A 12221-nucleotide genomic window follows, 5' to 3' on the forward strand; every position below is an offset into this window, starting at 1 on the left:
CATGGAGCTTGAAGACATTCTAATCGAAAGCGAATTTTACGGTCTAAGGATCTTGATTGCCATAGTTCCCTACGACATCTTAGTAACTGGATCTCAGTGGGCGATAAAACCAATGTTTTCATTGCACCATGATGTTCATCTCCAATGGATTCCATCTCATGAAGGCGTTTACGACAATGAAATAGCGGATGAAACGGAAAGACAGGTTGTACTCATTTTACTCCTGTCTCCTCCAATCTTATTTTCTTGGAGCTTTTCTCTCTGAAGACGTCATAAAATATGGTGGAGTGTTTGGCGCAGCCGCCCCATCACTGGTATCTGGGTTGAAGACCCAGAATGGCGAACTACGCTTTCGAGACTAGTAATGCGGCCAGGAAAATCTTCGACGCCTACACCAAGTGCCGTGAACATCAGACTTCGTCTGAACACATCTTGAATTGTTTAGGCTTACCAAGAGAGGACATATTTTCCAATCCCCTTCTTACAACAACAGAAAAAAATAAAATTGTAAAAAATTATCTAACCTCACGGACCACACCAGTGTACCCTATTTGTTAAACAGTCCAATGACATAGACTACGCAAAAAAATGTTAAATTAATTAAGTTATGAACATTAATTTAGAAATCAAACAGCAAAAATCAGTGTTATATTTTCAAATTTTTACAGGACTAGTTTCGATGGTTTTACCGAACCATCATCCTCAGCTGCAAAAGCACAAATGAACGAGATAAGATATAATGATTAGATAAGATAAGAAAGCCTGGACAGGAGATAAGCTACTGGCGCCATCTGTTGAGGAAACCAGAACTAAAACATAATTTCTTTAAAGGCTAAAGGCAAAGATGAATTGGAATTAGGGTCGTTAACTAGAACAGAAAGATTTTTTTGAATGTGAAATGCCTCTAGAAAATCCAGTTACCAATGGAAGATGTTTTTTGAATAATTTTGGCAGCAGAAAAATTGAAAGTGTGATTTTCGGACCAACAATGTTGGGCAACAGAAGACGTTTGTGTTTACTTTTTTCTAACATATGCCTCATGTTCCTTAACGCGAAATTTTAAGGCTCTCTCTAACCATTATATCTTATCTCGTTCATTTGCGCTTTTGCAGCTGAGGATGATGGTTCGGTAAAACCATCGAAACTAGTGATGTGAAAATTTGAAAATATAAACCTGATTTCTGTTGTTTGACTTCCACATTAGTATTTGTTTGGCGTGTTATTGTATCTTAATTAAGTTATGAACGTCAACTGAAAATCAGACGGGGAGGGCACACTGCCAACTACCACACACACACACAAAAAAAAAAAAGCATACAGCTAAAAATCTACCTGAATAACTTTTTTTTTATAATACGTTTAAAATTTGGACCACGACGTTTTCACCTTCTGTTGTTTTCGGCGGGCACCACATAAACGAGTTGTAAATATCAATTCTTAGAAGTTTCAGATTATATTATAAGACATTTTTTCACGAAAATCTGTTCAGAGCTTCAAGTAAAGTACCACTTCTGGATTAACATTTTTAGGCAAAATTTAATATGCTGTTGCCATTGATGAGTTCTAAATTTTGAAACAGAAAAGTTTTAGATTATATTCTAATACAGTTTTTCATTAAAACCTGCTAACGGCTTCAAGTAAATTGCCACTTTCGAATGTCCAGTTCTACCCAAAATCTAACCAACTGTTTATATAAATACACAAAGCTTAAATATGGAAAATAGAAATTTTTAGAAAATACGAGCTATCTTAGACGGAAAAATCGTCGCACACAAACGTATATATAGACGCACATCCATAATTACAAAAAATAGTAAAAATATGCTGTGTGGATCCTAATTCGTGCTTATTTATTGAAAACTCACTACCGAAAACTTTACCTCTCCTTACCTATGTATATGTTGGCGAGACGTGGAACGACGGGACAGAACTTTCCCTTATTCCACATTATAATTTACTGTTAAGTATAAATAATAAAACAATTATAAAAAATACCATTAACGTATAAATTTCCATTGAATAACATGTTATTAAAACATTGCTATTGATAACAAATGTGTTAACAATTTTCGTATACTTTAAAGCAGTTGAATTTGGAAAATAAATTCATTTAGATACATAAATTAAATCAGCATTTAAAACGAAAACAACACATTTTTTGCAGATTTTTATTTATCATTGCTCTTAACAAACGGGCTTTTCTTTTCCGTTTTGTATTTTTGGTTAAAAGTTTTGATTTGTTCTGATATGTGGTGATAGTATTTTTACTTGTTTCCGCAACAAGGAAACAATCAGTGCTCGGTTAATCCACCTGCAGTTAACTGAGAGTTGACTACATTTAAAAAAATATGATGTGGATACCACATGGCTCCCTTATATGGCCTATTAAATTATACTCATTTTTTGCTGCACTTCATTTAAACTTATTTCCTTAAATTATTCTAACTTAATTAACAGATTTCTCAAGTCGAAAAAGACACCAAAAACTGCAAAATTCTGAAATTAAATATCCCGGGTAATTTTTGGTCGTACGAGAGGACTTTATTCTTCTGATTTTATTTTTATATAACTAGTATAAACTTTCCAAAATATAAGAAAGGGAGACTGCACTAAAAGTTAGATTTTGCATTTGTCTAAAATTAAATACTTTTTTTAAATTTTACATTGCCAAAACATATTTTCGTCATGTAAAACGCTTCTGTAATTGCAAGTATATGACAACGATCAATGACTGCGAAAATAAATTCCACGCAAGAATATTTAAACCAGGTAAGAGATATAATCACTACTCCCCATTGCAATAGAAAAGAAAATTGCGCATCTAGATGTTATAGCAGATCCATATATAAAATTTAAACGCTCTAAGGCTAATTCTTTTAAGTTATGGATACATCCATACATACATTCCTACGTACGTACAGAGGTCACAAAAAATTTCCCATTAAATCCATTTCGAATCCAAGTTTTGGGGAAAAAAAAGTCCCTTATTCTATCTCTAAGTACAGACGTTAAGCAAATAAATCGTTCAAGTAGTTTCAGGAAAGTTCAAAACGGATAATTCTATTCAAATATGATGCCTGAAATTTTTCGCAATTATAATACTTCTTTTACAGGGAAGTAAAAACAATGCCTGTCGCAAATATTCCTGAAATCTATCGCACAGATAGACTCTTTTTATTGCCTTCGCTTTCATTTCCTTCCTCTTTTAAAATCAACACGAAACTACATAACTACCTACTGGATATGTCAAGAGAGAAAGCAATTCAGGAAGTTCTATGAATTTAGGAAGTGGATCTGATAAAGGGTTTTTCATCGGGTTTTCCACCTTCCGACGCTTTGTTTAAAATGAAGCACATAGGATGAATCCTGTTGATTGCTCGTAATTCCTAGTGATATTTGAGTTTTTTGTAACGCTGAGTTTCAGAATGAGGCTATATTTAATCGTTTGGAATGCGGTTCTCGTTGCATGTACCGCTTGTAATTTAAAAGATTCTATTGATGCATCTTCCGTTGTCGTCGATCTCCTTAATTCAGCCACAGTGCTACTGAATGACGCCAAGAAATATGCAAATAAATGTAGCAGGTAAGATTTTATCATTCTGGTGTGTGTAAAATTACTGTACATTTATTTATACAAGACAGAAAGTTTTATCAAATATTTTACTATATAAATTTTTAGATCGGCTTTTATATGCATGACTTATGAAGAATTCAATAATGCCCAAAATAATACTCTACTTTATATAAGAGGGAAGGAAATATTATTTTATTTTATTCCAACATACATTAACTAAATTTCTTATGGAATTTTCTAGCAATTCTCCAAAATAGTTTTCTGGGACAAGGCCAGGTTAATGTCATCATTCCCATCGGATGAATGTTATTGTCCTCTTTTTGACTATTAACTCTACATTGTCACCCGTCACGTAGATAATATTTTCAATTCAGCATTTCTCAACAAACGTGATAAATTTTATTCTAAATCTAGCAGAACAAAACGTTTTACCTCTATTTTTTTCAATGGAAATTGAAATGAATTACCATTAAAATTCAGCTTGTCTGATAAGTCTAGCTAAGTTAAATGATCTATTATTCGTTATTTTGGCGATATATATAGCGGATCTGTAGGATGATTTTAAGTTCGGGCAAATACAGTTTTCAGTTTTGGTTGAACTTCTGCAGCAATATCTTACCTTTCGAGTTACACGCGGATCGGCTGATATTCGTAAATACAAAGTAATTAAACTAATTTAAAAATTTTTAAGAGGGGATCCTCTTTTATATATCAAATGCAAATCCATTTTTATATGTCAAATCTGTTGCTGATACGCACAGTGATTCATATGCAATAGATTTTGAGCGGATCAATGAATGCAAATTATCGAGAACTTCTGAAAAATTACTTTAAAAAATGTTGAATATAGGCGCATTACATTATGTAATGGAAGCTATTGTTCATATAGCAATGAATATTTTTTAAGATATTGCATAGTGTCGCTATCAACCGCAGCATACATATTTCTGAACTCATTGTTAAGGAGCGTCCCTAAATTTTCGAGTGCCATAGCTAGAAACAAAATTTCTTAAAAATAAAAAAGAAACAGATTTAGAGACTTTCACATCTTCCGAAGTAAAAGACATAAAAAGTAACTGTGTTCTCGTCCAAATTCGAACGAGGAATTTTCCAGCTGCATGTTGGATGTGGTAACTACTTACACAACGAAAACACGCACGGAGGATTAAGATAACTTGCTAGATTTTCCTTCATTTAAAAAGCGACTGAAGAGAGACACGAGATCTATTGGATAAAATTCAAGGGGTGACGAATTATCGACCACTACTATTTCCTTCGGGAGCCATTATAGAGATCAATAGATTTTCGAAATGAATGAATATGTAGATATATATATATATATATATTTGACATGAAATATCAATTAAACACTCGTCAGTTATTAAGCCAAGGATCTTCCGATTGCTAAGGTGCTGATCACTTACACCCAGAAAGCACGCATGGGGGGAATGGGATAATTCCTTGAACATATATATTTTTAAAAAAAATCTGTTATAAAATATTGCAGTTTAAAAACATCACATCACAGTCTAACTTTCGAACTTTTTGTAAGGGATTATCGTATTTTTCCGTGCTTGCTCGCGCATTATCGTGGAGATAATGAATTTCTAACTGAAAGGATCTTTTCTGAATTCTTTCTCTCTCTTTCAGTTGTACAGATGCAGAGTTAACTTTAAATAAGCCGATGGATTGCGCTGAGATAAAGATGAATAATAAAACTTCGAAAAGTGGCATTTATAATATTTGGCCAGCAAACAGAATCATCAAGACTTCAGTGAAAGTTTATTGCGATATGGAAGATGATAATGGAGGATGGACAGTAAGTAATCTTCATCATAAGTGCCAAATATTTTAATATTTTAACACTTAAAAACAAGATTTTACTGTTATGTAATCGGGAGTAAGCGCAATTAATTATGCACAGTGTTCTAGGAAAGCACTCACCTGGCCTTTATTTTCGTAACTATATACATATATATGCTATATTTAAATATGGAATATTTATAAATATTATATAGCTGAGGTTCATAAAAATAATAAGTCCACAAAATAAAGCTACTATCATATAAAAATAATAAGTAGTGTCCGGAAGCTACAAAATCGCTCATTGTTTAAACAGAAATTAATTTACATCCTAAAGAGGGTCTGACGGAGGAAGAAAAAGAAATAAACATAAAAAATAAATGTGTTAGCTAAAAGAAATTTTATAACACTACACTCTTAATTTGAGCTTTAAAAAAAGTAACAATAATAAGTGTTTATGTGTTAATGCATGTTGAAAATAAAGAAATTTTTTCTTTTTAATTTCTGCGACATCGAATCTAGAACAAAAAGTGCGGAAGCTGCACATATAAAATTACAAATCCTTCTTTTATATTTCCATTTCACACATAGCTCAGTTATAACTTATACATAATCAACTACCTGTAGGTAATCCAAAGACGAGGTGATTTTGGCAGTGCAAAAGACTACTTCTACCGTGACTGGGTTTCATACAAAAAGGGATTTGGAGACCTCATGAAAGATTTTTGGCTCGGTAAGTAGTCCCATAACATAAAAGTTCAACAGTTCATTAATTTTGGCTTAGAATGCATACTATCTCTTCCTCCTGAGAAAAACTTTTTAGAAGCTTCATTCGAGTATGAGAGTGTTTTGATTATGAATCAATATTTCTGCATTAATTTCTACCGGCGTAACACGTTATCAAGAGTATAACATGCTGTTTTATAGCTCTTTGATTATAATTTTTGAGACAGAAAAATGCAGAAATATTGATATATCTTATAAAAATTATTATGGGCCTATTTGGTGATCTACGTTTTTTTATGCTATTCTTGCATGTTATGGTTTTTAGAAATGTCCTTAATAACTAATATTATTGAAATTCTCAACAGCTCATGGAGCAAAATAAACAGCTATAAATATCTCAAAGAGAAAAGCAGACATAAATAAAATTCTCCTCAACACACTGAAATATCGCTGATCACTAAAATTATTGCAGACCAAAGTCTAAAGCAATAATCATCCAGCTGGTACTCAGTAAACTGAATAGCTAAACCCCTTGCTCCAGCCCACCTGTATAGGGTTGCCTAGCCCTTCTGAACGCATCGGTGCACCACTAGGAGGAACAGCTTTCCTCTTTACTTTGTAAACAAACAGCTTAATTACCCAACCATCAAGCCTGTAATCAGAGACACAGCATAAGAAAGAGAAACATCGGAAAGTTGAATAATGTCAAAGGAAAGGGGAAAACAATATATGGTCATGAGATATACAACCACGGGCTATAGCACTGAGGAATAATTACTACAGATAACACATAAACTGCACACATTCTAAGAATGAGTAGCAAAGGAGGTAGAATTTATATACGCTACCAAAGAAAAATAAATGCTAAGCAATTTACATAAATATGCAATATCAACATTGAATATATACCCAGATGAAAGCTCCATCATACAGATTAAAAAGACCAACAGAATATAAGTGTACAGGAATACCTCGCTTAGTACTATCAATTGGTTATTTTAAAGTATCTCAATCAATGAGTAAGCAAAAGTAAAAGCGCTAAACGTACCTAACCGCACTAACGTGAAACATTATCTACATGAAAATTAGTAATTCGTGCCTATCAAATTTTGTGACAATAAAAATACTTACGTATTTACCTAAAATTAATGGAAAATAATAAAAGGACTAAAAGTACGGTATTTAATAGAAGACTTTTATTGTTTGTTTGCAAAATAAAAAATCTGATGTGTACACCACATGACTTCCTTGTACGGAATATTAAATTATACGCATTTTTTCTTGCATTTTATTTAAACTTATTAGATAGAAGTAAACCTACTTCGCCGACAGCGCATAAACCCCAATAGAATAAATGCATTCTTTAAAATTCACTTTGTTTACTATAGCGACACTCTGGCGCTAGGTTTACTTAACAGTATTATATTTCGTTCATATTATAACTCAGAATGCACAAAATGTATATCATTTAAAGAATTATCTAATCGTTGCCACGTGTTCTATTCAAATACTATAAAAAAGCTAGAACGATGTATAAAAGAAATTAAGCAAATAAAACAAAAAAGAAACAGTTTTTCACAGACGATTGAGTATTTCTCATTTAATTAATTCAGTTCTTACTTCGCGAGAAGGCAAAAATACATAAAAACTCAAAATATCTGTATTAAAATTTACGAAGTAAATTTCAAACGATGATATCCTCGAAAAAATTCCAGAAAGAATTAAGCATGATTTAATTGGCAATAATAAATGAAGGCGTTATCTTTGTTGTTGCGAAGCTAAGTTTCTCTAGATTGGCAACAAATCCACTAGTCTGCTGTTTCAAATGTAAACAATCAATGGCCGCCATAAAAAGGATTATGCTTAGCGGCAATTAAACAACTTTAAAATTGCTGATAATTCTAAAAATATTGCACACAGATTTACTAAAGGCATAAAATCCTTAACCGGAAGATAAAAACAATATAATTCAATCATTTTTAAAGAAAAAAATGTACAATTTACAAACATATAAGAGTAAAGAAACTGAGATCACTGAGCCGGGTAATAGAGTGGATATATATATAAATATATTTATATACGTTTGGTGCTGTCGATTGCAACTAAAATACGAGGTGCACATCTACATGTTATAGCAGTCCTATATACAAAATTTCAACGTTCTGAAGCTACTCGTTTTTGAGTTATGCGAGATACGTACATACGCACGTACAGACGCCACGAAAAATTCCCTTCAGAATTAATTTTAAAGCAGTTTTTTAATTTTTTTGAAGGAAAAGAGTATTTCATTCTGTCCTTACGTACAGATATGATGCAAAAACATCGTTAAATCGCATTCGATAGCGGTCAAAATGGATATTTTCGTTGAAATATGCTGCCTGAAACTTTTCGCGATTACAATAAAAAGAAAACCATTATTTTTTAATCAGAAAAATCAATCCCCATTTCACAAGATTTTTGCACTATTTCCCCCCTCCATTCATTATATGATAAAAACGAATTTGCATTTTCTAATCTTCGCCTTATTTCAAGGCTTCTTTTTTCCTTCGGATCATTTTCTTCAATCAGTTCCCATTCTTTTCCAATGGCATTAAATAATTCTTTGTAGATTAATTCCAATGTGAATTTTTTCCTACTTGTACATTTTCTTCCGGTTTTACTTTCTTCTTTATACGCCTGTTCTTCTTCTGTTGGGATGTGAGATTCAATATCAAAAGGCTGAGATTCCGTTCGAATGCAGTCCATGACACTGGCAGCATCCAATGAGTAAAAGCCTACATAATATCCGAATTTAATGGCATTTGCTGAGATACTGAAATAACCATTTGGTTATTTCAATATAAAGAGTAATAGAGTAACGGTCACCAAAAGCTATTTAAAAGCTCTGAACTTATTTCTTTTATTTTTAGTAAGAGAACAGAACCCTATTGAACAAAATCAAATGAGTTTATTAACCTAAAACCCTATTTTAGCCTAAATTTCAACAATGCTATTTTTAAGATATTAATAACAAATATTCTTGATTTTTAAAAATTAATATGTAGTAAAGAAATTTAACAGTAAGCAAATTTTTATATAATAAAATTTTCGACGGTCGGCAGATTATAAATAAATGCAATTCGATCCAATTTGGGTTACTTGATATCAATTTTTCTAATAGGTAATGATAACACTTTTGCCTTGACGAATGAAAGAAGCAATCAAATCAAAATTACGTTAACTGACTGGGAAGGCAACACAACTTACGCTATTTATGATGAGTTTTGGATAGATGATGAATATCATAAGTACGCTGCTCATGTAATGGGATACAGAGGAACGGCTGGTAAGTAAATGAATTTACTTTTATTGAATTTAAAATTCATTGAAAATTATTATAATGAAAGGAAATAATAAATCGAAGATTTTACCCTGCATTACATATTTTTCTTTAATTAAAATGAAGCTATATAACAATTGCATGAATTTACAATATTAATTTAAGTTCGTAAAAAAAACCGTTTTCGAGTATTTTAAATTCAAATATTTTAAATTTTAAAGTCTGACTGCTTTAATCGACTTGCTTTTTGAAGTTTTTGAGTTTTTCTTTAAAACTGATAATTTTCTTAATGAAGCTTCTAACGAATTAAATTAGGTCAGGTACAAGTTTTATGGTTATAAATACCATGAATTTGAAGTTTATACTGAATTACGTTTAGAAAAAAACATGATATAAAATAATACAAGGTAGAGAGGAAGAGGAGGATATAGGCATACGATTCTATGCGATTCAAATGTTGAAAACTTGTGAACCAACTGAAGCAGATTAATTTTAGGTATAAATTGACACTAAAGAAAATGCAATGGTTTCTTTTACCTGTACTTTGGAATACAATAATAAAACTGAATTATTTCAAGATAACAGCAATATATTTTGTGACACAAAAAATAAATATCTTTACATGATCAAAAGTATAAATAGTTTTCTAAAACTGTTGAATAATGAAATCATGAGTTAATTTGTAATGACACACAAACACACACACAAAAAAAAAAAAAAAAAAAAAAAAAAATCAAACAAACAAATTAACAAATTGTCAACAAAGTAACTAAATCTCAGTTTGAAAAATCGAATATAAATATGTAAGAGGCAAACTATTCAAAATATCTTGGAGTTATACTAAATTCTAATTTCACCTTACCTAACCCTATCAGAAATATCAGAGGCAAAACTCTGCAAATTACTTTCAAATTAAATTCTCTGCTTTCAAGTACATCTGGACTCGGTCTAAATAGGAAAAGGAGAATTTGCACTGACGAGCACAAACATTATGACCATCCCCAAATTTTTTAGTTTGAGGACAGGTCATTAAGTGGGAATATTACTTAACTGCTTCTGGACAAGATTAAGGAATCATTCTTGCACTTGCTTTCGCGAGTAATGGGAAAGGGTGCTGATATAAGCGAACTTGAAACAGTACAGATTGTAATGGCCCGAAGACTTGGAACGAGTATCTCCGAGATTGCAGCACGACTGGCAGATTGTTCACGATCATTAATAATAACTTCACCCTCTTGGTACAGAAAAATCGGCGCCAGATAGTGGCTCATCTGACAGCCCATTACAATGCAGGCCCAAATGCAAGTGTTTCGGAACATAACCATACCCACACCACATTGTTGAATATGGGATTGTGCAGCAGACCTCCCATTCGTGACCAAGCGTCATTATCAACTGCGGATACAGTGGGCCCGGACACATCGAGTTTGGCCCATGAATAAGTGAAAGACAGTTGTCTGGTTGGATGATTTCCGTTTTCTCATACATCACGTTCATGGTTCTGTCTGGAATCGCAAACTTTCGAGTGAACATTTGTTCCCCCTCCGTACAGCAGGTCATACTCAGCCGCTTGTGGCGGTATTATGCTAGTCCATTTTTACAATTTTTGAGAAAAGAAGGGAAAAAATTACTTACGCTTTGATAAGCTAATTTGGAATTAATCCTGCCATCGCGCCGTTTACTGACATAAATTTCTTAAATAAAAATGACGCCAAATAACGTCTTATTCGCACGCAGTGCCATTCATTTGGTTTAATACTGAATGCCATTCCACAAATGACCTCGTCAATTTTACATGAAAAAATTCTTGTATTTAATTTAAAATTTTCTTGCAGGTGATTCTTTCTCTGGTGTAAACGGGGTTCCATTTAGCACCAAAGATCAAGATAATGATACTCACGAAGGAAGTTGTGCAGTCTCTTATAAAGGAGCTTGGTGGTATACAAAATGTCACTCTTCCAACCTCAACGGATTTTACTTGAAAGGACCACATGAATCTCATGCTGATGGCGTAGAATGGCATGGATTTAGAGGGCACTATTACTCATTGAAAGATACTGTTATGAAAGTACGTTCCATAGATTACCAAACAACAGGAAAAGGCCGAACTGATATTACACCACTGTAGGGAAAAACACGCTTAAATCGTGTTTAAAATTTCTATTGATGTCCCAGCATTACAAGAAGAAATGCGTGATATAATCATTGCTTTTGTTATCATTGTTATAAAAAGATCACAAGACTGTCTTATTTAGGATTATTATTTTTAAGTTATTTCCTGTTGCAATTTATGTAAATAATAAAATAATTCATTTTATTTTGCATTGTTTTTGTAATATATTTCTGTGACTAAGGTGATAAAAGAGTTTCTCATAAATGAAAAATTAAGAACGTAAGAAAAACAAATGCTTTCTTGGAAACAAATCATGAAGGATCCCAGTATACAATGCATCTTTCTCTACCTATAGTACATTATTAGCACCTGCCATATTTACTTCCAAGAATAACATATACTTCAGCCAATGCTCTATTTTCTTTAAAGATCTTGAACGAGACTAGATAGTTAACTGAATTTTTCAGTATACTAGTTTCAAAAATGCTTGATAGCAGTAAGAAATAATATCTTCATTGTCAGACGAAACATTTCATAGCTTTAAGAAACAGAGCAAAGTGAATAAATTAGTTAAGCCGAGTAAGTATTAGGTAAGTTCAAAACCTATTACAGCAATATATTTTTGTGCATTGACAAAGATTTCTACTTAAGCGAAACGTTGATTGTTGTTTCATCAAGCCCGTGTT

At 32.4% G+C, this 12221-nt stretch overlaps 1 protein-coding gene across 1 annotated transcript; it reads left to right on the forward strand.

The window, feature by feature from the left end:
• The first annotated feature begins 3324 nt into the window (after window positions 1-3324).
• On the forward strand, window positions 3325-11739 carry LOC118193705 (techylectin-5A-like). The gene is made up of 5 exons (XM_035364832.2): window positions 3325-3583; window positions 5225-5393; window positions 6005-6110; window positions 9264-9428; window positions 11258-11739. Exons 1-5 carry the CDS (start codon window positions 3426-3428, stop codon window positions 11548-11550), a joined length of 891 nt encoding a protein of 296 aa, XP_035220723.1. The 5' UTR covers window positions 3325-3425; the 3' UTR covers window positions 11551-11739.
• The last annotated feature ends 482 nt before the right edge of the window (window positions 11740-12221 follow it).

The sequence above is a fragment of the Stegodyphus dumicola genome, chromosome 2 (assembly GCF_044657685.1).
Source record: "Stegodyphus dumicola isolate Sdum_Otavi_A_Nest chromosome 2, ASM4465768v1".
Lineage (NCBI taxonomy): Eukaryota > Metazoa > Arthropoda > Arachnida > Araneae > Eresidae > Stegodyphus > Stegodyphus dumicola.

Coding starts and splice junctions, on each gene's coding strand:
- LOC118193705 (XM_035364832.2), top strand. CDS start 3,426: ATGAGGCTATATTTAATCGTTTGGAATGCGGTTCTCGTTGCATGTACC. Junction 5,394..6,004: donor ATGATAATGGAGGATGGACA/GTAAGTAATCTT, acceptor AACTACCTGTAG/GTAATCCAAAGACGAGGTGA. Junction 9,429..11,257: donor GGGATACAGAGGAACGGCTG/GTAAGTAAATGA, acceptor ATTTTCTTGCAG/GTGATTCTTTCTCTGGTGTA.